Genomic DNA, 27,579 nt, shown 5'->3' on the forward strand with positions numbered 1-27,579 from the left:
CAGTCAATTGTGAGCCACCGTTTGAGGAATCCAGATCACAGTCGGGTACTGAGATGATACAGGCTTGGATCACAGAGCTCAGCCTGCACTCTGGTGAATGTCTTTACTTAAGCTGCTCGGGATGCTGATATTAAGTTATTAATGCAGTCCGACAAGGTGGGGTTTGAGGTCAGAGGAAGGTGTTGTTCAGGATTAATCTAATCGTAGCTCACCAAGTATAGTTTTGCATCACGTTGATTACACAAAAGCACAATTATGTGATCATAATGTTACGTGTCAGGATTATACCACCTGCTGAGAATTCTGTTCACCTCTGAGTTTACTTAGAGGTCAGGTTTTGGTTGGGACATGGAAAAGAAATTGATGTTGACATTCCAATTTACTGGACTACTTCCTTTAATGTTGGAGGTACACTCACAAAGGGAAGGAGGCACAATAGGCAGAGAATAGTGTAAAAATTATTACAAGCTGAGAGAGAAATGGCTGGCCAAGAAGTCCAGTTCAGTATATGAGAGATTTGACTATCATAATACTATTTCTAGACCTGAAGAGGCGGAGGAGGGCCAGGAGTACCTTCCTACAGGCAAAAGCTCCAATAAATTGAACCTGCCGTTTGAGTCTTAAAAAAAATCTAAAAGGTATTTTTGAACACTGAAGAGAAAACACAGCTGTAATTTTATATTTGAGGAAATAATAATTTTGTTTTAAAACCCTCAATTCAGAGTTTGTACCACTGGGTTGAAATATGTGGTTTAGAGAAATGGTTCTCCAAGTGTTATATTGGATTTAGAGAGCAGACCACCCTGCTGAGGGTCATTTGTTGCATTGAAAGCAGCATTGACTCCCTAACCAGCTGTGTCTTGGGTTAAAGTTGGTTTGTCTTTGGGAAGACAAGTAATGGTACCTTTAGTCTGCAATGGGGGGAGTGGTGGCTCTGTGGCTAAGGATCTGTGCCTGTGGCTGGAAGGTTGCCAGTTCAACTCCTGCAGCTGGAAGAGGAATCCTACTCTGTTTGGCCCCTGAGCAAGGCCCTTAATCCCAACTGCTCCAGGTGTGCTGTACAATGGCTGACCCTGTGCTCTGACCCCAAGCTTCTCTCCCTGTCTACAGTATGTGTCTGTGTCTCATGGAGAGCAAGCTGGGGTATGTGAAAAGATGAATTCCTAATGCAAGAAATTGTATAGGGCTAATAAAGCAACATTACATTAAATGGCCTGGACTCAAGGGTTGACATTTGACTGACAAAGCTCCATTAAACATTGTTAAAAATTCACTAACAATCAATTTTAGCATGAAAGCTTTTCTATGTTCACTATTTACACTTAAAATGCTATTCATCTAAAATTACAGAATACAAAAAAAAATATACAGCATGCCTTTGTGTAAGTTAAAACAAAGGTCATTTTTTAATGTTTGCACAACTGTCATTGGTCCTTAGCCAGTCAAACATAATCAGTTAATATTTTTAAGTAGGACTAAACAAACTGCTGATAAATCATTAAGGCCACGATATGTCTCTCACTTATTTTGTGGTTCAATATTTGGAATAGGGGAAAGATTTAATTTAGAATCCATTTTAGAGAGAAATGTAGTTCTGAATAGAATATTTAATTTGACAAGGCACCAGTTCCCCCTTTTCTCTATATGGTAACACGTGGTGTCAGTTACAAGGTGAATTTTATTCCTACATGTCGGTAAAAGACAGGACTCTTATATTCACACATTTGTCAATATCTAGTATAGAGGTAGAGTTATGTTAAATGTTTTTGTTAATGTAAACATATGGATGTTAAAGGGGAACTACAGTCCCGATTTCTCAGATTGGTTATTAAATCTCAGTAACAAAATAAATTCATTGACAGTATCGCAAAATGCTACAAATTTCGAATTAAGCGCAAAATTGTGAACTCTGTGAAAGTACTCCAAGTCACAGACTCCTGGTCTCACTACGGGGGAGAGCGAGAGTTCTGATGAATTGTGAAGTGAAGAGGCCCCTTCCTGCTCACTAGTTACTGTAATGCCTAATGTAATGCGATGTACGAGAAAATAAGTAGAGTTTTTGTAACAGACATTTCACCGCAGAGATGTTCCAATGTGATCTGTATGCAGTTAACAAATAAATAGTATATGTTGGCAAAACCGTTTTTGAAGTCGAGAGGAATATTTCTGTTGGATAAAAGAGATGTATTGTATTCGTAGGCCTGCTTCTTTTATGTAATAGGGCTGCTTCACCTCACCAGAAGTTTTGTTGTCTCCTTCTGAATTGCAGAATATGGTGCTACGCATACCTGGAAATATTGTCTATTTTGTGATGTAAATTAGGTTTCACACTTCACTTTGCACTCATCAATGCGGATGCTTTCTAACCCTGAAATATAAAAAGAGCATTGGAGTTCCCTTTTAACATAGTTGTAATTTTGCTTTGTTACCAAATTGTGCTGGAGATTAAGAAAACATGTGCCTTGTGTCTGCTTGGTGTTCTCTGACAATAATGGGTGTACAATTGTAAAACTTTTATGAAAAGCATAGCAAGCTTGTGTTGATATTGATTTTATATTTCTTATTTTATTGTTAGAACATCCTTTATTCAATTCTACACACAGCCTCCTATTTTATAACAATGTGACAGAGTTGTTTGATAATCACGGGGACTTTTAAAAAAAAGAAGATTTCATGTCTCTTTATGAGTTTCCAATTTATTTGATTTCTTACTGTAATAAAGAAGAAAGGACATAAAGTTTATTATAGGCTGTGTTCCTTTGAACTATAAAATATGTAATAACAAAAGATATGCATTTGGAAGGGGTAATATGATTACACCAAGGGGTAAATTATTTTGGAATGATGTTCTGTTCAACATAAATTGGAAGAAAAGCCTGGTTAAAACCACAGAAATGTTGTATTTCTAATAAAGTAAGAAAAACACATTTTAAAATCTCAGAACATGCTACAGATTTTTATATTCAAACATACCTATACTCCTATATTTATTATTTTCTTGTTCATTAGTTACAGCTTTCTGAAAGGAATCTTCCATCAACATGTATGGCTCTGCCAGCAGCCATATCACCCTGCAGCTCTCAACTAGCTAACTAAGCAGGGTTGAGCCTGGTCAGTACCTGGATAAGAGACTTATTGGGAAGCTATGGTTGCTGCTGGAAGTGGTGTTAGTGGGACCAGCAGGGGGTGCCCACCCTGTGGTCTGTGTGGTATAGTGGCGGGGACACTTTATTGTAGTGGGCGCCATCTCTCGGATGAAACATTAAACCGAGGTCCTGACTCTTAGTGGTCATTAAAGATCCCCAGGCATTTCTCAATAAGAGTAGGGAGTTATCCCGGTGTCCAGACCCAATATTCCCCCTTGGCCTTTACCGTGGCTTGCACTTGCCCTGCGATGGATCGGCACCCCATCCAGGGTGTACCCTGCCTTGTGCTCATTGCTTGCCAGGTAGGCTTCGGCTTCCCGCAACACCGTATGGTATAATGACATGACATTTATGACTAAAAAGTCTTCAAAGTATGTTGACAGGGAAAGATGTGTTCATTTAATGTGATAATAATCTTTATATTGTACTTGTTTATATAACTGGTAATTATTACTACCCTTTATTTCTTGCTAAATTTTACATTCACAAATCAAAATTTGCAGTCTGCAGCCGTAGATTCTAAATCTGCCTAGGCTAGGTATGGAATCAGTAGAGAACGGATAGCTATAGTTTAAAGTATATTTTGAGTGATGCACAGATTTATACCATAAATAACTAAACAAAACCAGGAAAGTAGCAGCCAAAATGGTTAAAAATCAGTTATGAAGACTTTAAGAAGAGGAGACAAGAAAGCACTTTATTTTTTGTTTTTTTAAAAAAACAAAAAGGTGTTCACTGAACCGAACACAGGTTTTTTAAAGTATTACAACAGCAAAATAACAGCAAAGGTAGAAGTAGAGAATGTCAAAAGACAACGTTGTAAATCTTTTATATAGGAAATGGCTGATGACTAAAATTAGTATTTCACTCAAGTGTTTCCCAGAGAAGGGACCAGGCAATGTTCCTCAGACTGAGGAAAGGCAAAGTTTCATATTAGATAATATTTGCATAGATGAAACAGGCATGTTGCAGATATTAGATGGACTTAATATTTACAGATATCCATGGCCTGGTGGTACTTCTTCTGTTATAGCATTAAATGAGATGGCATTTATAGGTCATTAAAAAAACTCTTCCAGTAGTTTCTCAACAAAAAGGGTTATACCCACTAAATACCTGGCTACTGCTAATGAAGTGCCCATCCATAAACTAAAGAAGCATATCAAACTGACTAACAAAACTGACCCAATAAATTCTATACCAGTAAGTCTTTTTTAAATGTGATATTTTGAAAAGAATCATTAAAACCCAACTAGGGGATCATTTATATGACTATAAGATATTCTGTGATAGTCAGAATGAATTTAATAAGCAGTCCTTTCTTGTCCAATTTGTTAAAGTTATCTGAACAACCAACAAAAACCATGGGTACAAACAGAGAACATGGCATCGTATATTTAGATTTTTAGAAGGCTTTCAATAAAAGATTAATTCTCAAACTACAGGCAGTATCCATTCTAGGTAAATCATTAGATGATTAAGAATTGGTTAATGAACAGGAAACAGGGCACAGATAAGGGGCAAATGCTGACTTTGGACCAAAATAATTACTGAATTACCACAGAGATCCATATTAGGCCAACTGCTCTTCCTGATTTATATCATTCAGCAAGCAAGTCATGTCCACAGATTATACCAAACCAGAAGAATTACCAACACTGTAGAGGCAGCAAACAAATTTCAAAATGTCTTAGACCAAATTCAAACCTCAACAAACACTCAACACATTCCATTTAATGTGGACATTGATGTATGATGATGCATGTGGATGGATGTTTGCCCGTTATGCCTTCTGACATATAGGGGCAGCAACATCCTGTTGCTGTTACCATAACATCAGCTTTTTTACAGGACAGGGTTGTAAGCCTTGTGCCCAACCTCCAACATGGAGGACCTAGCGCCCGATGTGGCACACAAACCCACTACCCTGAGATTATGAGTATCACGCTCTACCAACAGAGCGAGTCGGGGGCTGATGATGCATGTAGGAAGCACAAAACAGCTACAGATATTAAATCAGAAACTCCAAAAGCAAAAAGTGTACTTGAACGAGTAGATTTTGATTTTCCTGTTAATGCATGGAAGCACTAAAAAAAAATGTTATGATACTTATAGTTACAAGTTATTTGAATCAATGGTATGTTAAAACACTACAATCCATTAATAAAACTTATGAATACTATGTACAGTTTTGGTCACCAAGATCCAGGAAAAAAATTGGCATTCTGAATCACTTCAAAAAAGAGCAACCAGTTACGTTCCTGGGCTTAAAGGAGTGTCCTGTAGGGTTATTAATAAACCATCAATGGTAAGGACAGCATTGTACACCAAAGTTTCAGTGGCCACCAGAGAATATTGTATGTCCCAACAATTTCAAATTACAAATTGCAGAATTAACAATTAATTACCATTATGTAATGCAGATTTTTGTTTAAATCGAGCTAATCTATTATCATTGTTAAAATGTATGACAGAATAGATAATTAAATTCAGTTTCTTATTCTAAGTTCAAGGACTGTCATCCGAAAGACTGCTGGAAATAAAACTGATTCTATAACTCTGATAATATTTAAACTTAAAACATACCCAGTGACAAAAAAAGTGCTATAGATTAACTGTTAGCATCTGACCTCTTTGTATAATGGGCTTGAACATAAAACAGCAGCTGTGTGAAGACAATGTGATTTATCACTTTCTTTATTTTTAAATTGTGTACTCTGCAACGTAGACTCTTCAGATAAAATCAAATTTTCCATGTGCACAGCTCAGAATTATGAGTCTCACGGTGCTTTATTTACTTGATGCCACAAACATTACACGTGTACTAAAATCTAATTTAGTTTTACAGAATGATATGCTGAGATCCAAAAATATATTGATGACGCAGGTCACATCACGGTGTTTTTGTTAGAAAATTGTATGGTTAGCAATACAACATACTCAAATCATTAAAAGCACAGATTACTTCTCACAAAAAATAAAGTTTCTGCAATATGGGACACTGCAGATCATGAAGAAAATGATATAAATTATATGACACATTTTGAGTTTCCATAAACATTTTTAATTAAAAGGTTAACTATATTATTTAAAGATCAAGGTAATAATCACAAAAAAATAACTATACAAATATTCATGAAAAATAATATTACCCTTTAAATGTTAATGTACAGGCATTAAAGGAAAACAGTATAAAATAGTTTTTGATGAGGAATAATTTGGGACAAAACAGAATCACATTAATCAGTAATTTTACAATGACATTGATCCTTCTTTGTTACTGCCATGAAATTACAGCTTTTCTAAAATAATAGGATTCAAGGACAGATCTGGGTATCACTGTAGAACATACACATAGAAAAAATGACTACACTTTAATGATCAATGACTTGTGTTTACTAAGCTGCCCAGTAAATTCTGTCCTAATATGTGTCCTCTCATAAAACAAACACACAATTCAGCCATCTAAAGACCACTTTGGCTTTTGTGAGAACAACAAAATATCCTGGTGTTTTACTGTGCTGGGTTAATTAAGAACCAGCAAGCCTGACTGACTAAGACGAAGTGCAAACACATTTAGCTCACTAATATTCATAACCAGGTTCTGGTGCTGCCCTTGCATTTTCTGATATTCAGCCTCCTTTGTTTTCTAAAAGCCATGCTGGATGATTAATTTACTCCATTTCAGAGAGCTAGAATGATCAACATGACCCTAAATTCATTTATTTCTGTTGTTTCAAATCCATGAGAGGATATGATAATCATGTATTGCCTATTTTGCAATTAATTTTGTTATGACAAACAGTGATTTTATAATTTGGTTCTTGTATGCTTCTTCTTTCAGATGGGTCTCCAGCAGTGATTCACAGATTTCCAAACAGCTGTTCCGACAGCAGTAAGTTCAAGGCCTGACAGAATAATAAATTATGTTGCAGGCCTCATCTGAAACTTTCAACGCTTTCACTGAAAAACATTTTTCAATGATGAAGTTCCTTCCATTAAAAAACTTAAAACACATGGCTAGAAAGTTAGAAGGTAACAATGCTGTAGCAAATCTGGTATTTCCTAAAGAGAAAGTAATTAGTTATTAGTGCACCACAGCCCTCAGTTTGATATGCTTCTGGAATAATACTTTTATAGTAGGCCTACACTTATTATAGCATGGGTAACATGTTCATTGAAAGTGAATGAAGAAATTGAAAGAATCAATCCTTAGTGTCTCACCGGAATTTGAAGTTTAACAGATATTCACATATTTATATTCCATGTACAGTGCCTTTGGGTATTCTTAAAACAAAACTTGGTAACTAAGGCATTACTTTGGATTTTTAAACCATTTAAAAATGTTTTTCTGCCACATGCATTCAATTTATATTAGATGATCACAGTATGAGTGAGCACTAAAGGATAACGTTTCCAAGAAGGAGAATACTAAACTCCTGAAAGAGTGCTTATTTACCCTTACCTCAAATAAAAAAGTGACCTCCTTATGTGAAGCAGGCATTTATCCCAGCTCATACCAGGTGCAGTCATGCTTAGTCTGGGCTTTCCTCTTGTGTTTCTCTTTCAGACACTGCATGAAGCAGCTCCTGCTCTTTCAGCACTGTGGGAACTCTATGCTCGTGCTAATTCCCTTCTGTAGGATCTTGTCTTTGACCTACTTGTTATCAATGATGCAGCCAAAATGCTGGGCAAAGCTATAAATCTCACCCACCAAACCACGACAGAGTTTGTGAGGCATATCTCTAACGATTCCCACATCTCTGAAAGCAATTTTGACTGGTGCTACAATTTGTAATGGTTCACAAGGCTGGAGTGTATAAAGAGTGAGAAACATTAATTACATTAACAGCTTTAATGGCTCAGCACCCAAGGCTCTTACAAACAAAAGCAGAATCCCATCCTTTACAGTCACAGAGAAAAGCCTAATGTGAAGCCATCAAGAAAAACATACTTAATAGCATTGTTTACATTACATTTTTATGGATATATTAAGTAAAGAAAATATTAAATGTAAATAAGTGTCAGCATACAGCCAAATCTTTAGATAAGCAGGTTTAAATGTAGACAGAATAAACCACATATTATTCTCATATCACAAGGTCACAAGGTTCTCTACTTGAAAAGGCAAAACAAATGTGATTCTGTCTGTAGGCTTAAAAACACACTTAGATGACTTCAAATATCTATAGAGAAAATGTTATATTGGGTGTCTGGAATGGCTTCACAATTTTATTCCCCTTCAGCAAATTCAGCTTAATAGGGTTCAGATTGTTTAGCTTGTGTTTTGAAGTAGAGAATCTTACTGTCAACTTTGCTTTTTTTGTAAAAATGTTTCAGGGGAACATTATTTTCTCTCTCACTTCTGGGCAGATTGCCATCGAAGCCTCAATAGTTTTATAACAAGAGTGATGACAGTACACCTCATTCTCATTACAAAGTACTTAGTTTGAGATATATTACTTTTTCATTGAAATTTTTATTGCTTCTTAACATAAGCTTCAATGTTTTTGCACACTGCTGTGAGACTCCTCTTTGTTCTTCTCATTCTCTCTGGGATAATTGGAAGTTGCACATCAATACCACAAAATGATGTCAGTTAAATTTGTTTCTGCCTTTTCTGGTACATGCCTGTCCAGTTTCCATTACATTGACATGTGTGTATATTGCAAGAGTGAAAATAATACTCCAAATTTTGCCTTCTATTTTTCCTTCAGAAAATGATAGGATTGTGTTCTTATGGAATATATATATATCAAATACTGACAGAGAGCTTTAATCCTGTCTTGTAACATTTATGCAGCATATTTTTTTCCCAAATACCAATAAATGTTAGTAGAAAGTAAAAAAAGTTAGTAAAAAGGTTTAGAAGACTGACAAGACTGACTAACAGCAGAATGTTGCACTTGTAATGCTTGGAGATTTGTAAATGTAGTATTTCATTTTCATTAATTATAAAAGTTAGCTTGAAAAATACCTATTGTGTATGCATATTAAACTAACAAAATAGCATAATTTGTAATTAATAATTTCTAGGAAAACAAATAAACACATATAGGGTCACACATTTTAGTGTGTAAAATGACTAAACTGGCAATATGGAAATTTCATTGAAATTAAAATTTAAAGTAGGGAGCTCTGTGATACATTGCTTTCCAAAATTATTAACATATCTTCTTTTCACCTTGCATGTTATTCAAATAATAATCTTATTGACTGAGAGCTGATTTACTTATTGATTTTAATAATGGGCAACTGTTATTGGAGCGCATGTGGTCGGCCACTGGATTTGAAATGCCATCTTAGGTAACTCCAACCTCCACAGGTCAGAAAAGTGCCAGACCCTCTACACCCTCTAGGCTGGCCCCTTGCCACCAGGATTCACTGTTCCCGAAATCCCCGGGGAGTGAAAGCACAGTCTAAGGCATTGCCATTGTGTGCGGCGCAAATTTTTAACTTGATAACTTAGCAACTCTAATTTCTGTTCTTCCACCAAACTCTGCCGGGATCCATTAAACAGCAAATATATTACTAGTGTGACATTTCAGCCTACTACAGTTAAAAGCCAGCACCAGCTGAAAAAAAAATTCTGCTGATATTTTCTATTTTCTAATAAGCACAGCTGCACTGCTAACTGTTAAATGTCAACTATGATTCATTCATACTCTTCCTTTCATGACAGCCACACAAACACTTAGTTATTTTACACAGTTGTGGTTGCGTTCTAAACTAGTTTCCTAGTGATACAGTATATTGGATTTGACTCAGTCAATCTAAAACTTCTCTTTTTTTCTTTATTACAACATATCATTAAGAAATCTTATATTTACAGTCTTTACAAAATTAGTTTTGATACATGATTAAGGATTACAACAGTAATGTACCATGTAATGCACCATGAATTAATGGTAATAAAAATCCTAACATTACTAATTAGTGGAATAAACAATATTACATCATATACTCTATTCCTACACATCAAAGAAAATGTCTGAAATATGTGAAAATTGAACTGTTTTTCTTAATTTACTATTTGCTGAAAAATAATTCCTCTGACGTTTGAGCACAATTTAGTATAATTATTTTTTAATTTAAAAGTGTAACACTGAGTTCAATACTAAAGCTTTAGAAAATTTAATTTAGAAATGATTATTTTCATTTTATGTTGAATGTGTGCCATGTCACTGGTAAATGAATCTCAAAAGAGATGGCAGTAGAACTGTGATTTGCAGAGCCACTAAAGCTTTGTGCATCTATGCAAACAGCTGGACCATATAGAGAATTGATGCAGTAAGATAAATAGACGATCATCTTCTTATTAATGAGCTACCTTTATTTTTTGGAACACCCTCAAATTCACTTAAAGTGGTGGTATAGAACACAAGTGGGTAAGCGGAAAACAATAAGTTAATAGAAAGGAGAAAAGTGAAACATAAATAACTGCATTTTTAGGGGTAACATTGTATAGGACAGATTTTTTTAATCTTCAGATTTTCCCATAAAGTGTCCTCAAAAAGACAGATTGCAAATCATAAATTGTCTAAAAGGAAAATGAGACAAAAATGACCGAATTTGAACATTAGTCCAAAATGAAGACAAGCCTTTTAAAACAGAGATTTTGAGTCTTGCCAAAAGCTAAAGACTTGATGCTGGTTGAATCCGCCTGAGTAAAACTGTAGCCTCTGCCTCAGGGGCCTGGTTATCAGACTGTCACTGTGTGCCCTGAAAACTCAATCCATCTGTACTTCTACAGCTGCCTTCTCTGTCTCTGCTAGCAAGCTGTGACAAAGGGACATGGACTCACAGTGTCCAGTAACATTTATTTGACTGTTTTTAATGATTTGTCTGGGGTAAAAACACCTCTGCTCCCACCCCTCCCAACTCGACAATTAGTTCATTCTGTTGGTTTGGCTTGTTGACTAATGACCTAAGCTATTGAATTTCTGCTACAGCATGGCTAGATCTATTTAGTCGATGGCTGTTTAATGTAAGAACATATCATTCAGGGATTGTTAATGTTGCCTGAACTAGAGCTGCCCTTTGGTACACTACTCTGGGGCTCTGCTCATGCCAGAACTAATTCAATCACTTCACTCAATCTCTTTTAAAAAATGTATCCCCCGGAATGACCTATGAAAAAGTTTGTAGAGGAACGTAAGGCTTTTCTTGCTCATAAACTCATGAATGAAAGAAAGGAATCTTGTAATAAAGAAAGTACAGTAAAACTAACTTAATAGCCTTTTTCTCAGATTTGTACTTATACTGTGAATGCCTATTAGAGAATGCTTTTTGATGCACACATTCCTTTATTTGTCACTGTTAATAGAGTTAGTCCACCATTAGTGGACTTGGATGATGATGAAATATCATGGGTTAAAAATCATACTGTACATGGCTATGTGTCTTTAAAAGTTGGCAGACCCTGGTGACTGAAACACCTAAATCCCCATTTAAGAAATCAGTTAACTATGTACTGTATTTTCACACTAAGCACATAACAAATAATAGTGTTTTAATGCCCCTTCATTCTCATCTGTCTAGGAGAGGCAACTTGAGACAGACTTAAATTGGAACAGTTCCTAAGCCTTTTATTTATGGATAATGCTCACACTGGTTTTCCACAGTTATTTTCTTCCAATCTTTTTACTTGATGAGTTATTTCCTTACAGTCAACCACAAAATATCGACGCATTTTCATGCAGATGTTAACCTGGAGGGTGGGAGGTATTTGAAAATAACCCCTCAAATGAAAGTAAAAACAGGCCATCCTTGCTGCTACAAATAATTTTTTGGGGAAAATTATACATTCATTTTCGTTTGGGGAAAAAGGGTTGAAGCATTTTACAACAGACTGTAGAGTTGTTATCCATGTGTATGGTTTTCTACTGGTCATGGTTACGTTTGGTGAGGCTGACAAGGAACAGATGCAAATTAAAGGTGGGCTACAGCTGGGATTGTTATGTTTTTTTTTATCTGAGCTTTCATGTAGGACATTGATAGAAGACCATCCTATGTATCGCAGGGCATACACACGTGACAGTTTAGAGATGCCGGTTAACCTAGGCAACACGGTTTTGCTTTGTGGGAGTAAACTGGAGTACCTGTCAAAACTCCACATGTCCACAGAAAGAACATATACACCAAAGGCCACAATCGAACCCAGGACTCAATAACTGTAAAACACCAATGCAAACTGCCACCATGCTATCCATTAATGAAGCAGTAATGCAGAAAATAAACTCAACATCTTAATTAAGATGTTGTAACTGAATGTACAGTATATGCAATGAAACATATGTCTGCAATACATTGTGTGCTAATAACTTGCACAGCTTAAAAGATAAACAGAATTGTATGGATTCTAATTCACTTATGCAGACTATTAACTACTCACATTTTTGTATGTCTTCATTTATACTGGATTTCATTCAATTATGAAAAGTCTAAATGATTTTGAAACATCACAAAGATCAGAAGTGAGACAGAAATAAATAAAGATAAAACTCCAAAGTATACAAGGTAAACAGCTCATAGTTATTACATCTTTTTAAGCAAAGGCAGCTTGCCTCAAGGAAGAGACGATCAAACGATAATTTAAGCAGACACCAAAGACAACAAGGGAAAAGACAAGACAGGAATAAATTCTTGTTTCATGTTCACATCACAGTGCCCATTATATTCTTTTAAACAGTTCCCAAGCATAAATCAAAGGCTAAAGAAGATTTGTGTGTTTGTGTATTTGTGCTTGTACTCCATGGAAATAAAAACATGGTGTGTTTTTGTACTGTTTTGGGTTATGGCATAGCTTTGTAGTTTTCACCCTAACTAACAAATAAAGGAATGCAATATCTAATAGTTTACTAGTCTTACTAGTGAGGTACACAGATTCAGACACGTTCAGACAGTACCATTATATTCTCAGAAATTATCATAAGCCATCTTGTTGTTTTTTGTAAATAATATTAAAAGAGAATAAATGAGACAGGTTTAACTTTGACTACATTTATTCATTCATTACTTTTGCTTCATACATTCTATAACCTTTGAATTACAATGTTCCTTGACACTAGCTGACTGTCCTCTCTCTCTTCCTCTGTGACACACCTTGGTGTCAAAACCAGTCCTTTTCTTACTCTCTAGATTTCTTTCCTTAGCATTCTCTTGTTTCACTTTAAACAAAATCCACCTTTCAGTCTATACCTCCTCAGTGTTAGTCCAGAACCTTATTTTATGTGTAATGGACTACTGCAGTGCTCCCTTTTTATCCAAACTTTCATATCTTGCGTCATGATTTTTTCTCTCTTGCCATCTACTGTTTTGCACTTTGCACTGGCACAGATTTCAAGACCATTGCCCTTGCCTTCTGCTTTTTTCTCCACTCTGCCTGCTTCTATCTACAGTCTCTTGCTAAATCCCTTGGCTTTTTTCAGTATACCTATACTGGAGAAATTAATCATACTTTCTCTGTTTTCCAGCATCCACTGTTTGTACCCTCTCTTCCCCTATCCTCCTGCAACAGAACCAGCTACCTGTGAACTTCATAAATGTATTGTTGCTAATGACCTTTTGCACCAGTAAGTCCTATGATCAACTTGTCTGCCTTGCAGCTGAAAGCTATTAAAAAAAATATTTGCAAGTTGAATTACAATCTAGATATCCAAAGCATTCACAATCTGTATAATAAAAAAGTAAAATAGTAAAGACAAATACTCCATACTCTGAAGAGCTGCACTCTTTGCTTTCTACTAAACTATTTAAAACCTAAAAGAGATAAAATAATCAGAAATGCAATGTTATGATAATGCAATGAATTCTGCATAAATAATAGCTTTCCTGTAGAAGGATAAAGCCATTTTACAGTTAGTGTTATATAAATATACCAAGCATTAAAAGAAACATATTACTTAAAGCCGTAACACAATAACAAAGATAGTATCAGTAAAATGGCAAAATCTTTCTTCAATCAGGGTTCAGACACATTTAAGTTTAACATAACATAGCACATTTTTTGGTTAGTATTTGTCATCAATCGTGATGTAGCAGAAGTGTGACCTTGTGAGCACATATGGGCCATGTTAGAAGCAATACAAGTTGTACATCTGCCCTGCATGCTTTGTAGCAGGTTGCAGATGTTGTTTTGTGAGAATCTGTTCCAATCCTCTCAGAGAGCATACGGTAGATGCCAAAGGTTGTTCCAGGTCATCCTACATATTTTTAATGGGGCTCAAATCTGGCATTCATGGTTTAACTGTCAGATTTTAATCTCACAATAAAGCCATTGTTACATGAGAATATGCATTGTCATGCTCCAATAATGTGACTTCAATATGAGTCTGCAGGAAGGGCAAGTGAGGTTACTAGGACCTAATCAATGTTGTGTTGTGCAGTTAGGTTAAATCTATCACTATAATTGGTGTACCGTAAAGACCAGAAACTCCTACCCGGACCATGACACTTGGACCTCCTGATGCTCTCTGGTACACAGCTATACATCTGTACCATCAACTCATCTACTTACTTGCCGATGTTCTTTTACACAAAACACTGATTTACCAAAAACAAACTCCACTACTGGGGACCTGACCTAAGGTGTTTTTCACACCCTCTCTGCTGTATAATCACTTTGAAGCTGAAGCACATGCATGGGTTATTGCAATGTAGAATTTCTACTGCAATGGAACTGGCAGTGAGAAAATGATCACCATGATGGAGCATGTTGATGTTGCAATCTTGGTGAGGTGTTATGACTCACAGTCTCCCAGACTGTGTCCTATCATTAATGGAATTTGTTTGGGTGTAATGTCTTGCGAGGCTGGAAACAGCTGTCTGTGAACACCCAAGATGTCAACTCAAGATGGGTACTGATTTAGTCCAGGGTCCAAAATACCAATGGCACAAAGGTGCTGACTTGTTAAGCAGGGTATATTGGTTCCTTTCTTTTTCTTTCTTGATTAAATCATTTCATTATATGTGTTCAATCACACAAAGTACTGATTATTTACTTCTGCATTAGTAATAATAATAAGGTTACATATAAGATGAGGACATTGAGACCATTTGGGCTGTTTGTGTGAGGAGTCAGTTAAAATGGAGGATTAAAGGTTTTAATTTTAGTACAGAAGATAGACCTATAAATAGGACTCATTAAGTTATACATTAACTTTGTTACTGGGAGTTATCAGCATAACTTCAGTTTAAATACAGTTTAACTTGTGTTGCATGTATACATAATGTAATATCTCACATAAAAAGTGCAGAAACCATAGCAGTAGCATATGATTTGGTTTACAAGTAAGTCTGAGTATCATCGGCATTGCACAGAAACCCAAGTTTATAATTGTGAATAATCTGGTCAAAAAATGACATATAAATACTAAATAGTAAAGGTCACGTTGCAGAATCCCATGAAATACTAAGAAGAAGCTGGCTAACATGTAATAGCCAAGAATCATGAATTGGCTTCTGTTAGCAAAAGAGAAGCCAAACCATCAAGTAGAAGTACCATTCATTAAGTGCTAGTAATTACCCTTGTGCCCCAATAACAGCTATACTTAAGGAATAAATTTAAGCCCACAAAGAGTCAGACGCCACCAACAAATCATTAACTACCGCAACAAGGACTGTTTCAGTATTGCGACTGCCTAATTCCTGACTCTAAGGTTCAAAGAGATCATTAGGTGCACAACAAGACTGTAATTTAACTTCATCTTTCTGTAACAGGCTTTTTGTGAGAAAAAGTCATCTAGACATACAACAGTAGATGCAAAGCACTTTAGGATTCAATTTGTTAATTGTAATAGTTTCTGACTTTATGTCTACAAATACTGTGGAAACCTCATTTTAGTAAATCATTGATGAAATTAGTATCAAATAGATAAAAAGCAGGGAATCAATAAAGGCGTATATATAGGGTCCAGGTAGTAGGTCTCATTTTATTTAACAACTCTGTCACATACGGTAGGTAACATCAACAGCAGTGAAGTGAGAGAAGCTCAGACTGAAATCAGATGCACTTGTCATGAAACCTGTGAAAACAGGAGCAGCTGTCATGACTGCAGGAGGTGATATGAGCAACTGTTCAGTAAAGGAGTTAAAACAAGACCTATTGACTGATTCAAGCATTTCACTGATTGTAGAGACATTAGGATAACTGCAACCCTCGGCAAGGCTGGAACTAACACTGCTGATGTTGTTTATAAACCTGTAGTTGAAGAGTCAGTCATCTCTTCCCTAAAAACTGATGATGTCCTACTGCCTTCATAGAATGCAGCCCAATTTTATATACTGGGGAAAGAATGAGCAAAAGAAATGAGGTACATTTTTTGTAGGAGCTCTATCAATAACCTGCATGAGGATCTCTGCAGTTTCTACAGTGTGTGATAATCTTCCTAATCTGGTTTCACCTACAAACTTGACTAATTTTCTGTCTTTACCAGAGTTATTGATATTGTTATGTGCAATAGAGAATATCAAAATGTCTAACTTCACCACGCAGTATCCCATTCTTTACGGTGAGACAATGAACATTCTTTGGATCGGCTGTCCCTTATCTTATTTTTTCACTTGAGGCTTTGTCACATAATGGCGAAAAAATAGTTTACCAGACATGGAAGAGAGGAGGAGAAGAACAGAACTATGCAACAGTGTGTCGTTTGCTCCTCTGTATATCAGACAGCAGAACATATCCAGGTATGTGGAGCACTGAAGGAACCAATTCTAGGATTTAGTAAATGGTCTGTTGTCTTTGAGTTCTGAAAATATTTATTGCCTGTTTGTAGTATCCACCAGGTTAAACAAATCTATCACTTGCGTGGTGATGTGCTAATTGGAATAGGGAAAGATGTCCACATTAATATCTCTTTTTAGGGAATGATTTAGTCCTTTGTCAGGCCTTTTGTTTTACAAGAAACAGGGCCCCTCATTTTCCACAATAATATTTGTGCCTCAGTTGCATGGTTGAATTACAGTTTGTTTTTCTGGCTCTGTAGATGGTAAGGTACCTATATTCATAGTCCTCATACATTATAGCAGTAGATGTTTTGTATCTGTACATTTTTATAAATATTTGTCAGTCTTGCAAAAGACTGATGACTGGTTTATTACTGTCTTACCTGGCTGTTTTGAAATAAGTGTTCCAGGAGTGTGCTATTCAGTTATTCATAAATACTAGCTTGTAGTAATATAAACTAGTTCAAACAGTGGTCAATCAGGAAGAGCACTGCATTAGACTGATCCATACTAAGTGGAGTTTTTGTAATGTCCTTATCACAGTAGTTGAATTCACCACATTAAGTCTAGGGAAGGTCACAATCTATTTACTTTTAATAGGAGGAGACAAGACTACCAGGTCCAGCACGATTACCTTAAAATTATTGGACCATTTTTAAGAATTTACTTTTTTGGGGATTCATTTCTGTTATCTTACATACATTGCATGCTCATAAGAAAAGAGCGGAAGTATAATACTGCAAAAACATTTGTGAACCACCAATATAATTATCGGGAATTAGAGTCTAATGATACACCTGTCTAATCAGTTTTTTCTTAAATAACCGAAAGGGTTTATATTAACTTCACTTAGATGTTTTTTGGATGCAAAGGTTTATGAAGCAGAAAAAGATAAATAATATAGAATAAGTATATGAGGAATAATAAGTGAACCCCTAGTTTGCTTTGAATACTATACAAGTCAGTTGGAACACATCACACCATGATCAAAAGAGTTTTCAGAGGACCTCAGAATAAGAGTAGTTCTTGCTCATTAGCCTGGACAGTGTAAGAATACTATAGGTATTTCTATATATTTAGAAATCACCATCCATCTGCTGTCAGGCTGTCTACAAATGGAATATACTGTATTCAAGACTACAGTGAGTCTACTAGGACTGGTCAGCCTTCCAAGATCTCTCCAACAGCAAGCCAGAAAATCATCCAGGAAGTCACACTGAACCCCAAAGTAAGATCTAAGATTCAGTAGGCTAATCTCTCAGCAGTTAATGTCAGTGTTCATGGCGTACTATAATGGAAAAACTGAAAGGGAATGGATAGCCAGGAAGAAACCATTGTAATTTAAAAAGACAGACAAAGAGCACCTGAACAAGTAATAGGTTTATTCCATGCTGAAAAGAGAAGAAAGAAAACACAATGTTTCGTCCGTGGAGCCTTCTTCAGGTGTGTGGACCTACTGTATGACTTGTTCCTTTGCAGCCTACGCATGCTGACACAGCTACCCACCTGAACTACAAAGACCACCTGGACAGACAAATCAGATATTTAATAGAACTTCACACCAACTGTTAAGCATGGTAATGGGAATATCGTGCATTAGGTCTGCTTTACTTCCTCAGGACATACAGTAGATGGTTTGCTATCATTGAGTGCACCATGACAGAATTTGGTGTTGTATCAGCCAATTCCGGAGGTGAATGTCAGGCTATCCATTTGTTTTGTTACCTGAAGCTGATCTGAAAATGGATGCTACAGCAAGACAATTATCCAAAACATACAAAGAAATCTACAACAACAAACAAAAAAAAAACAAGAAAGAAGAATACATTTTGCATTTTGATTTGTCCAAGTCAAAGTATGGACCTAAACGCCTTTGAAACATTATGGCACGACCTGAAACGAGCTGTTCATGCAAATGCAACTGATTTGAAGCTGTCCCGCAAGGAAGAATGGGCCAGAACTCGTAAAAGGGTAATGCAAGAGATTGATTAACACTTATAGGGAATGTCTAGTTGAAGTCATTGCTGCAAAGGGAGATGCAACCAGTTACATAAAGGACTTATTCTACTTATTCACACAGAGATATAATATTGGATTATTTTTTTAATTAAGTAATCCTTATATATCATATATCATTGTGTTCCACATTAAAAAAGTTTATCTTCATTTTTAATTTAGACTTTTTAAAGACCTATTTAACTCTATACAACCATTGAGTGCAAGGCAGGATACACACTGAATGGAACACCAGTCCATCATAGGGCACACACAGACATAACCACAGAGATGCAGATACATTCAACGCAGACAGCCAGGAATTGAACCCAGAGTTCCAGTGCTGTGACACAGAAATGCTAACCACTCCACTACCATGCCACCTATCTAATTACAATTCAGTTCTAAAATATACAAGAGTATGAACAATGCTAGGGGTTTGCAGAGTTTATCTTGGCAGTGTAAGTTCCTAAGCCAGAAAAAATGTGTAGAAATGACCTTCTGTCACCTGACCTGACCAGTTTGGCAATGGCAATGGTTAGGCAAGTAAAGTACATTTGCAGTAGCAGAAGCTTGCTTGACATACATAAAATTGAACAGCTGGATATTATCTGATCACCTTTATTATGTTATGGGTTTTGATGTACTTAAATGTACTAGGAATACTCTGAAGTGACTTTTCCATTTGTGTCTCCCTTTGGGAAGGTCACAGCTCTGATGGCAAAGCTAAGCATCTCAGACCTTTGGGTGAAGAGAAGAACAGTGTGCTGAGGGTAGCCCTGGGCTCAGATCAGAGCTCTGCTATTACATGATACTGACAGATGTCGGGACGGAATATTCTGAGGAATATACTTTTTTTTTGCTATTTTTTCTGTGTCCTTTTTCATCATATTCAGATACTCAAATTGAGCTTTTTTCAATCTGTTTCAGTGTAGCACTTTGTTACTGCAAGCATACAAAGGTACATAGCCGTATACAGATTGTTATTTAATCAAAAATATCTGTATTAAAATCTTTCAGCAAAATCTAGGTTGCTTACCTGAAAATATTCTACAATGTATATAATACTTGTAATAGGTACAGAAAATATTGTATAATATAGTGGCAATATTAAGCAAGAAAATCTCATAAATTTACATCAGAACCAGAAGGAATGGGTAAATGTAAAATAGCACAACGTTGGTAAAGTGTTAACATACTGTATGTGTTCTGTTTCACAAAAATAGCTCTGATAATGAGGCAGTTAACTGACAATGCAGGTGACAGAAAGAGGTTCCGATTGATGAGGCAGGAAACTTCAAGAATATTGAAATGAAAAGCAATTACGAGAAATAAACTCATCCCCCAGACAGGATATCAGTTGAACTGGAGATAGAGGAATGGATTAAATACGCAGTTAAGTTCTAACTCCTGGAATTGTTAGGAATAAATTGTTGAAAGTAGTATGATTCTTTTTATATGGCTAATTTTGCTAAACTGATATCTGAAACTGGATCAATGATAAACAGGAAAAGAATCTTTAAGAAATATAATGGTAGATAAATAAAATGAACTATTTTTATTGTCTATTGAAGGATATGTGTAAGACATACCAATGTCTTTTTGAACTGTTATTATGTATGTGGTGATAGTACATTCTTTTAAGATTGACTTCTTAGTGCAAACAACAAATTACAGGATCGAAAATCAAACCCTGAAGCAGTTTGGCTCCACGGCCGAAACATTGTGTTTTCTTTATTCTCTTTCAGCATGGAATAAACCTAGTACTTGTTCCTTTGCAGCCTACGCATGCTGACGCAGCTACCCACCTGAACTATATTCATAAAGAACTCATCAGTTGAAATTGATATAATGAATTTTGAATCAATTTCCTTTTTGTAACATTGCTTTTCAATGGACCCACACTGTAATCAGCTCACTGCTTAATACTTTTTTCTGAGAATTAAACCTCTCATGTTACTTTCCAGGTGATTCAGAATCCTAGGCATGTTCCGATTCCCATTTCATGCTTAGGTTTTCAAAAGTTCCTTGAAAAAAAACAGAGCTGATGAAGAGAAGTATACTGCTTGTAATTATACTGACATCCATGGCTTCCCCTGTACATTTCAAGCTGTCACCTGCAAATAATGGATTATTACTTTTCTAGTCAATAACAATATTTATACATTTTCATAAAATTTGCTTGACGTTTTTTCAAAAGAAAATTATATAATTAATTAAACATTGAGTTTAATGACCCTATAAACCATGGATGAGCAAGTCCAATCTTTGAAGGCCTAGGGGTGCATTGTGTTTCATTCTACATCTGATCGTAATTACTTACTTGAACTAATTATTTGAATAAGAAGTTGAATCGCTTGTTCTCCCACACTGTAATTAGTTGCTAATTGAAAAGTCCCTGTAAAACCTGTAACACTCTGGCTCTGGACTGGAGTTGTACATACCAGATTAAATATTAACAAAACATTTCTTATTGACATTTATTTTTTCCAAGCAATAAGAAGATTACAATGTACTTGTTTGATTCATGGACTTGCCCTTGATTTCTTTAGGTTTCCCAATGCACACAATTCATGCACATGTATTAAATTTAATAACTGATTATGGAAAAAGACCACACAAAATTAATATTTTTCAGAGAAGTGCAATATGCTATACGTAATTGAAGATTCAATTCAGGCTACTCCACACATAGTATCACTGGAGGAAAAATGGAAAGGAACCCGGCTGCAATACTTTACTGCTAATAATTCAATCAATTGAGAGAAATCCAACACCCTATGCAGTGTGGATTATGGGAAATGGAAAATCATAAGAATTGTATACTGCATGTGTTATTTTAGACAAGGAACATCATATTCAGTAGCATCACTACATAGTAATAAGCTACGCATAGCCCAAAACAGGAGACATAAACAGTAAAGAAGGCGCACAGACAAGTGTCCTGGGAGGGATACATGTATAACTGTTAATGGCAAAAAATCTACAGAACATGTTAGGCCTGTGAAGATTTCTCCACGCCCCTAGTTTCTCATTTCACCTCTCATTTCCACCTACCATTTCTCAAAGTAGGGTTACTTTACTCCTATAGCAGAAAGACAGCAGAAACTATAATAATCCTGAAATTTGGTTCACACCTTCCCCCTTCTCTCAAGGCCACTTTTTTTTTCTTCTAATTCTCTCTATTCATTTGCAGGTTTCGTTTCACACCTTTCCTCACCTCTCTCAACATCGCACCACTTGATTGGCCACTGCCTCTCCCCTGCTCCTGCCTCCTGCTCTCTCCTGGCTTCTGTTTTCCCATGCTTCATTACAGTATTTTTGCTGACTGCCCTATCTTATTTACACCCGAAGAAGGCTCCACAGCTGAAACATTGTGTTTTCTTTCTTCTCTTTTCAGCATGAAATAAACCTATTACTTGTTACTTTGCAGCCTGCGCATGCCAACACAGATACTCACCTGAACTACAACAATCTACAGTACAACAATGCCTCCAGTGACAAAGATTATTATTCCATTTAAAAAAAAAACAATAATATGATGAAAATAACCAAATTTGCTCAATAAAGCCCTGACAAGCATTACAAAATATCACTGTATTTTCTATTTCAGAACCGCAATATCTGAGCATCAGGTTTTGGATTTTGTTCAAGTGTTTCTTTAAATTAAGGAAAGATGCTGATTTGTATTGCAATTATAATGAATTAAATATGAGCTATTTCAGGACACATTCTCTGACAATCAAAACCTGTATTAAATGTGAATTATATCATTTTTAACATTGTGCACATTCTAAGGTTTCTAGAGAATAAATATTTTAAATATTTAAATCTCCTTTAAAGATGAAAATCTCCTAAATGCGAGCTACTTTTGTAATTCATGAGCTAAAGAGTGTCAGCAGAAAATAGACATGAAAACAAGGCATATATGTAAAACCAGTCCAGAGTTGATCCTAAGGGAAAAGCAAATCATCAAAGAACCAGGTAATTAAGTGCTTATGCTAGAAATATTAGGAACAAAATAAGAGATAGAAGCTACTGCATTAGCATGTGATTATGGTGTAATTGGAATCACAGAAGCATGGGTGAGTGATGGAGATGAATATAGCATTAGTGGATGCACAGCATGCCAAAGAGACAGGAAAGATTGAAGAGGTGGGGGTATAGTACTACACATCAGAAACAGTATTCAGAACAGTAAGTTAACCGCTGTTTGGCATAAACAGGGGATGAAGGAACATTAAACAACACCTATTTTCACTCCTTTCCTGAGAAGCCATGGTCCAAATCTGTCTTTAAAATATCTTTAATTTTAGAAGGGGGAAGTCCTAAAGAAATAAAATGATGGTCTGTAAAATCCAGCCTTTGGAATCAGGGTTTCGTTTGAGTATACAATATATGAGAGACATTGAGGAGGGTAACCAGAGGAAGGAAGAAAAATTGTTACAGACATACTTGTAGATCTGCAGATAATGAAAATGTTTTAGGGACATGAAATGTTTGAGACAGTTTGACTATGCCAAATTATTGTCCAAGATACTTTTATTACTTTGATGTTTTGTTTTAATCCTTTTTTCTTTTTTCCAATCCAAATCTTTTTTTGTGCTGTGTATGGGTATTTGTCCTGCACTGCCATATATTTTTTGTCTGTGCGTGATAATAAAATCCATTTATTTTTTAATAAAGTAATTTAATATAGATTAATCAAGGGTCTCAGAAATTGTGGGTCAAACTTAAAAAAAACATTCAAAATCAACATTACGAGCATACTACATATTAGCAAATTCAGAAATCGATTCTACACCAATCTTATAGAATGGAATCAGAAATATAAGTAAAGGAAGAAGTGGTTATCAGAAAAAATGGTACAAATCAATATGGGTGTTTGTATCTGAACTAGAAATGGTAGACAAAGCTAACGACTACTTTCTTTCTTAGTGTATCACATAAAATTCTAGAGGAAATGTCTGTGTTGATCTAGTTTATTCAAAACCCAAGTCAAAGTAAGGAAAACATGTAAGAGTTGATCCCAAAATATAGGAGACAGTGTATGCAAAAGGACACTTATTTTGAAATCAAATTCAAGCATTTGCTTTAATAATGCCATGACTGTAATTATGGAAAGAAAAAACAATCTTAATGCAGTATTTTTCAGAACCCTACTACTTACTCTTAGCGTTTATGAGTATGGACAAGGTTAATAAAGACAAGGGAAGTGCTTTTCCAATTTCTATCGGCATACCACTTCCCGCTCCTGGAACTGTTCACTATTTCTACCACTGTTCAGTGATCTTCTGAAGTTTTTTTTTTTTCTGTAACTGAACACAGACCCAGCAGACTGCACAAAGAACAGGATTTCCTCCTGGCGAGTGTGCCGTTTACATTTAAAAGTGACAAAAAACACCTGCTGTCTTGGGAAACAATAACTATGTGGTGTTCTCAAGATAATTCAGCTATTTCCCAGAGCCAATGCCCTGACTGGTACGGTTATCACTGAGTTTTTGGTAAAGAAATCAAAATCAGATGGATGTAGCTCAGCTTTTGCTATAAATGGCCTCTCTCTGTGTGTAGACATTTGATGCTCCTGCTTCACAAGTTAACTCTGTATGTATATTGAATCAAAATGAGATAGTAAGTACAGAAGAGGTTTTTTTTTATTCTTTGAATGGCACATATAAAGCAACATTACCAATTATGATCACATTAATGGCCAAACAGAAATAATAATCAAACAAAGTAAGAGATTCAGATATAAGATATTCCCATTCCACAGGTATACGTTAAATGCATTACTACAATTACAATTTAATAACAATCAATAGTTTAATGAAATTCAAATTAGAATACACATGCCTTTTCTGTCTTATTGCAGAAATTTGGAAGAGATCCAGCTCAGGAGAACAGTTGATCGCACTATAACTAACATTCAATTGCTTTGGGTTATTAATTTTTTGTAATGAAAAATGAATGATATAAAATAGCATCTCCTTAATTAAGGGAGATGATGAAAATTACCCACCAGATAAAATAACCAAGTTCTCAATGCGGAAACAAAGTGATTTAAGGCCACAACAGATTTCTTGTAGGAACAAACCTGCTATCTAAGCTTTTTGTTTCTTCTGTAAAAATGAAATGAAAGCATGGAGGCCAGGTGTATTGAATTTAACACTGACATCCTTGGTTTGGTATCTAAGCTATATCTTAATCCTGAATCCTCCATAAATATGGTTTAAGACATATAAGTCAGATAATAATGTAAACACAATGTTACATTTCTGACACCCTGGGGAACAGGGATACTGTATATAGGATATACAGTTCACACAAAAGGTTACATATACTGTACTAAAATAAATGTTACATGATGCAGATACTACAAAAACAGAATTGAAATAACTTTAAAAGCAGAATAATGCTTTACTTTAGGAAAATGCAAATGTGCAGTAAGCTGTATTAAACTTACATAGTGTTAATGTGGTTTACGATATCAAAACAAAAAGCCTACTGAAAAGAAATGGGGCACTGAATAAACACAATGTAACATAACTTTGATAATTTAAAAATGCCATTAAGGTTTTTTTGTTGAGTTTTGTGTTTTTGCCAAATAAGCAGATGTCACGCTTTTCTCTGTGAAGTGGTAGGGTACTCATTGTTATCTGAATCCCCATCATGTGATTATACACTTCCTGCTGACTTATTTTCTGTTCCTGTGTGATCTAAATTGATCCAGCAGCTTTTTAAACTTTGTTGACCTCCTAGACTCTTTAGAACTGTACCCATATTATGTATACAGGTATATCTGATAAAACATGTTATGTGATGGGATGTTTTATTAAGTTGTTTTGTAGTTTTAGGGATATAGTGATAAATCCATATTTATTCTCTTCCACACAAGCATTAACAATCAAACTGAGAGTGCCCGGGTGTACAAGTCATATGCAATTCTTGCCAACAAAGGTCAATTTCTCAATTCAAAATTTACATTCTTCAGATCTCTTTATAAGAATACTCAAAATCAAAGTGTACACAGTCCCTTAATATGTAAATACGTAAAATAAATCCTTAGATCTTTTACAAAATCCTGCTTTCTGAGAGTCAAAAGGGTAATTGATTAAAAAGGAAGAACAAAAATTAATTTGAGGAAAAATCTAAGGATTAGAATGAAATGTTACACCTTTGAGTTACCTTACTGTAGTACTTTAGTGACTGCATTTCACTATTATTTAACCAAAGAAATGTTATACTGTATGCATCAAAGTACCAAGCCATGCTATCATATTGAGTGATTTCCTATGGTCTTGTGCTTGTGTCATCTTAATGCTGAAATGCTGATTCAGAGCAGACATCCTCATCAACAAAGGAATTTCTGAAGTAGAAAAAAACGTGGAGGTGCTGGATAGGAAATCATATGAACTGAATTCTATTGAAGTTTTATTGGCAGATAGTAAGAAAGCAATGCCTGCTAGGAAATCTACCAATGCCAACAGACAATAAAAGATTTAAAAACACAGTGCATGTTTTACCGGATTCAGTAGAACTGTTAGAAAGAGCTCCCCTCCTTTAATGCTCTTGTCCAGCTCTTTGGGGCCCCCAGGATACTCCTTGTAGAATATTGTGTGGGTGAACAAGCCACATGTTTGACGGGGAAGTACCTGTTAAAAAACAATAATCATCATTTCCTCGAAAAAATTGTTTCTTATTAATTAAATCATCAAGCCTACATTTTTTATTCTGAAGCAAACATAAATGAAATTGATTAGATCCTTGGAAAAAATCGGTTACCATATTGTTTTTGAAAAAATGCGGTATTCCTCAGGAAAAAATGCAGGAAAAATAATTTACAAATTGGGATTATGATTATTTATTTATTCTGCTTGGTCTATTCTATCGGTCATTGTCTGATATTTCTCCATTTTCGTAAACGTGTATTTGTAATAGTATTTTAACGCAGAATTATTTATACAGTATTGTACTGTTTCTACTTTCCTTTGAGTGAAAGGTAAAGTTTCAGAGGAAGCAGCTGTGTTTATTTGGTACTGTTACTATACACAGCATAGTCTCTTGTCAGTCTTATTTGGACAAGTAATAAAAAAGCTGAAGATAATAATGTAAATTCCCACTGCTGAAAGGCATAAAGACATAAACATGCACCAAAGTCACACATCATCTACAAGTCATAACATGCAGTAAAACACTAATGATAACTACTAATGCTTTGGTTTAATAATTATTGAGGCAAGAAGAATTGTCACATCTGTACTTAATTTGCTCATGCTGCTCTTTAGATTAAAATGTATTCTGAGGCTCTTATAGAAACATTTCAAAACAGAACGCCCCCTCTCCCACACACGCCAACCCTTTCGATTTCTCTCTTGAGAACCCTTCTATTTTCATTTTCCATACAACACTATTTTCATCACACATCTGCTATCCCCATGGAGGAGACCTTTTGTATCTATATAATAGGATGTCATAAAACTGAGAATTAAGCATAAAAGCAGTCATAGCTTTTGGGGATTGTGTCTCACAATCCTCTGAGAGAAGCTGTCAAAAACTAGTTATGGTAGTTCCAGACTATACTCTGGGGCTATGAGCATCTAGTGTTTCATATATGCAATCTATCTACTCAAATGCAGGTATATTGCACGCTATTTCTCAGCTCTAGAGGGGTTTCTAAAATTAAGCCAAATTTGCCACACAGTACTGTTTA

At 35.5% G+C, this 27,579-nt stretch overlaps 1 protein-coding gene across 5 annotated transcripts in view; it reads right to left on the minus strand.

Annotated features, from left to right (window-relative positions):
• Nucleotides 1-27,579, minus strand: part of ndst3 (N-deacetylase/N-sulfotransferase (heparan glucosaminyl) 3) — a 300,588-nt gene that overhangs the window by 26,991 nt on the left and 246,018 nt on the right. For all 5 annotated transcript variants that reach the window (XM_015344002.2, XM_015344003.2, XM_015344006.2 and 2 more), the window contains one exon: nt 26,393-26,521. In XM_015344002.2, the coding sequence (XP_015199488.1) occupies nt 26,393-26,521 (129 nt within the window). The remainder of the gene's footprint in view (nt 1-26,392; nt 26,522-27,579) is intronic.

This window comes from Lepisosteus oculatus, chromosome 1 (assembly GCF_040954835.1).
Source record: "Lepisosteus oculatus isolate fLepOcu1 chromosome 1, fLepOcu1.hap2, whole genome shotgun sequence".
Classification (NCBI taxonomy): Eukaryota; Metazoa; Chordata; class Actinopteri; order Semionotiformes; family Lepisosteidae; genus Lepisosteus; species Lepisosteus oculatus.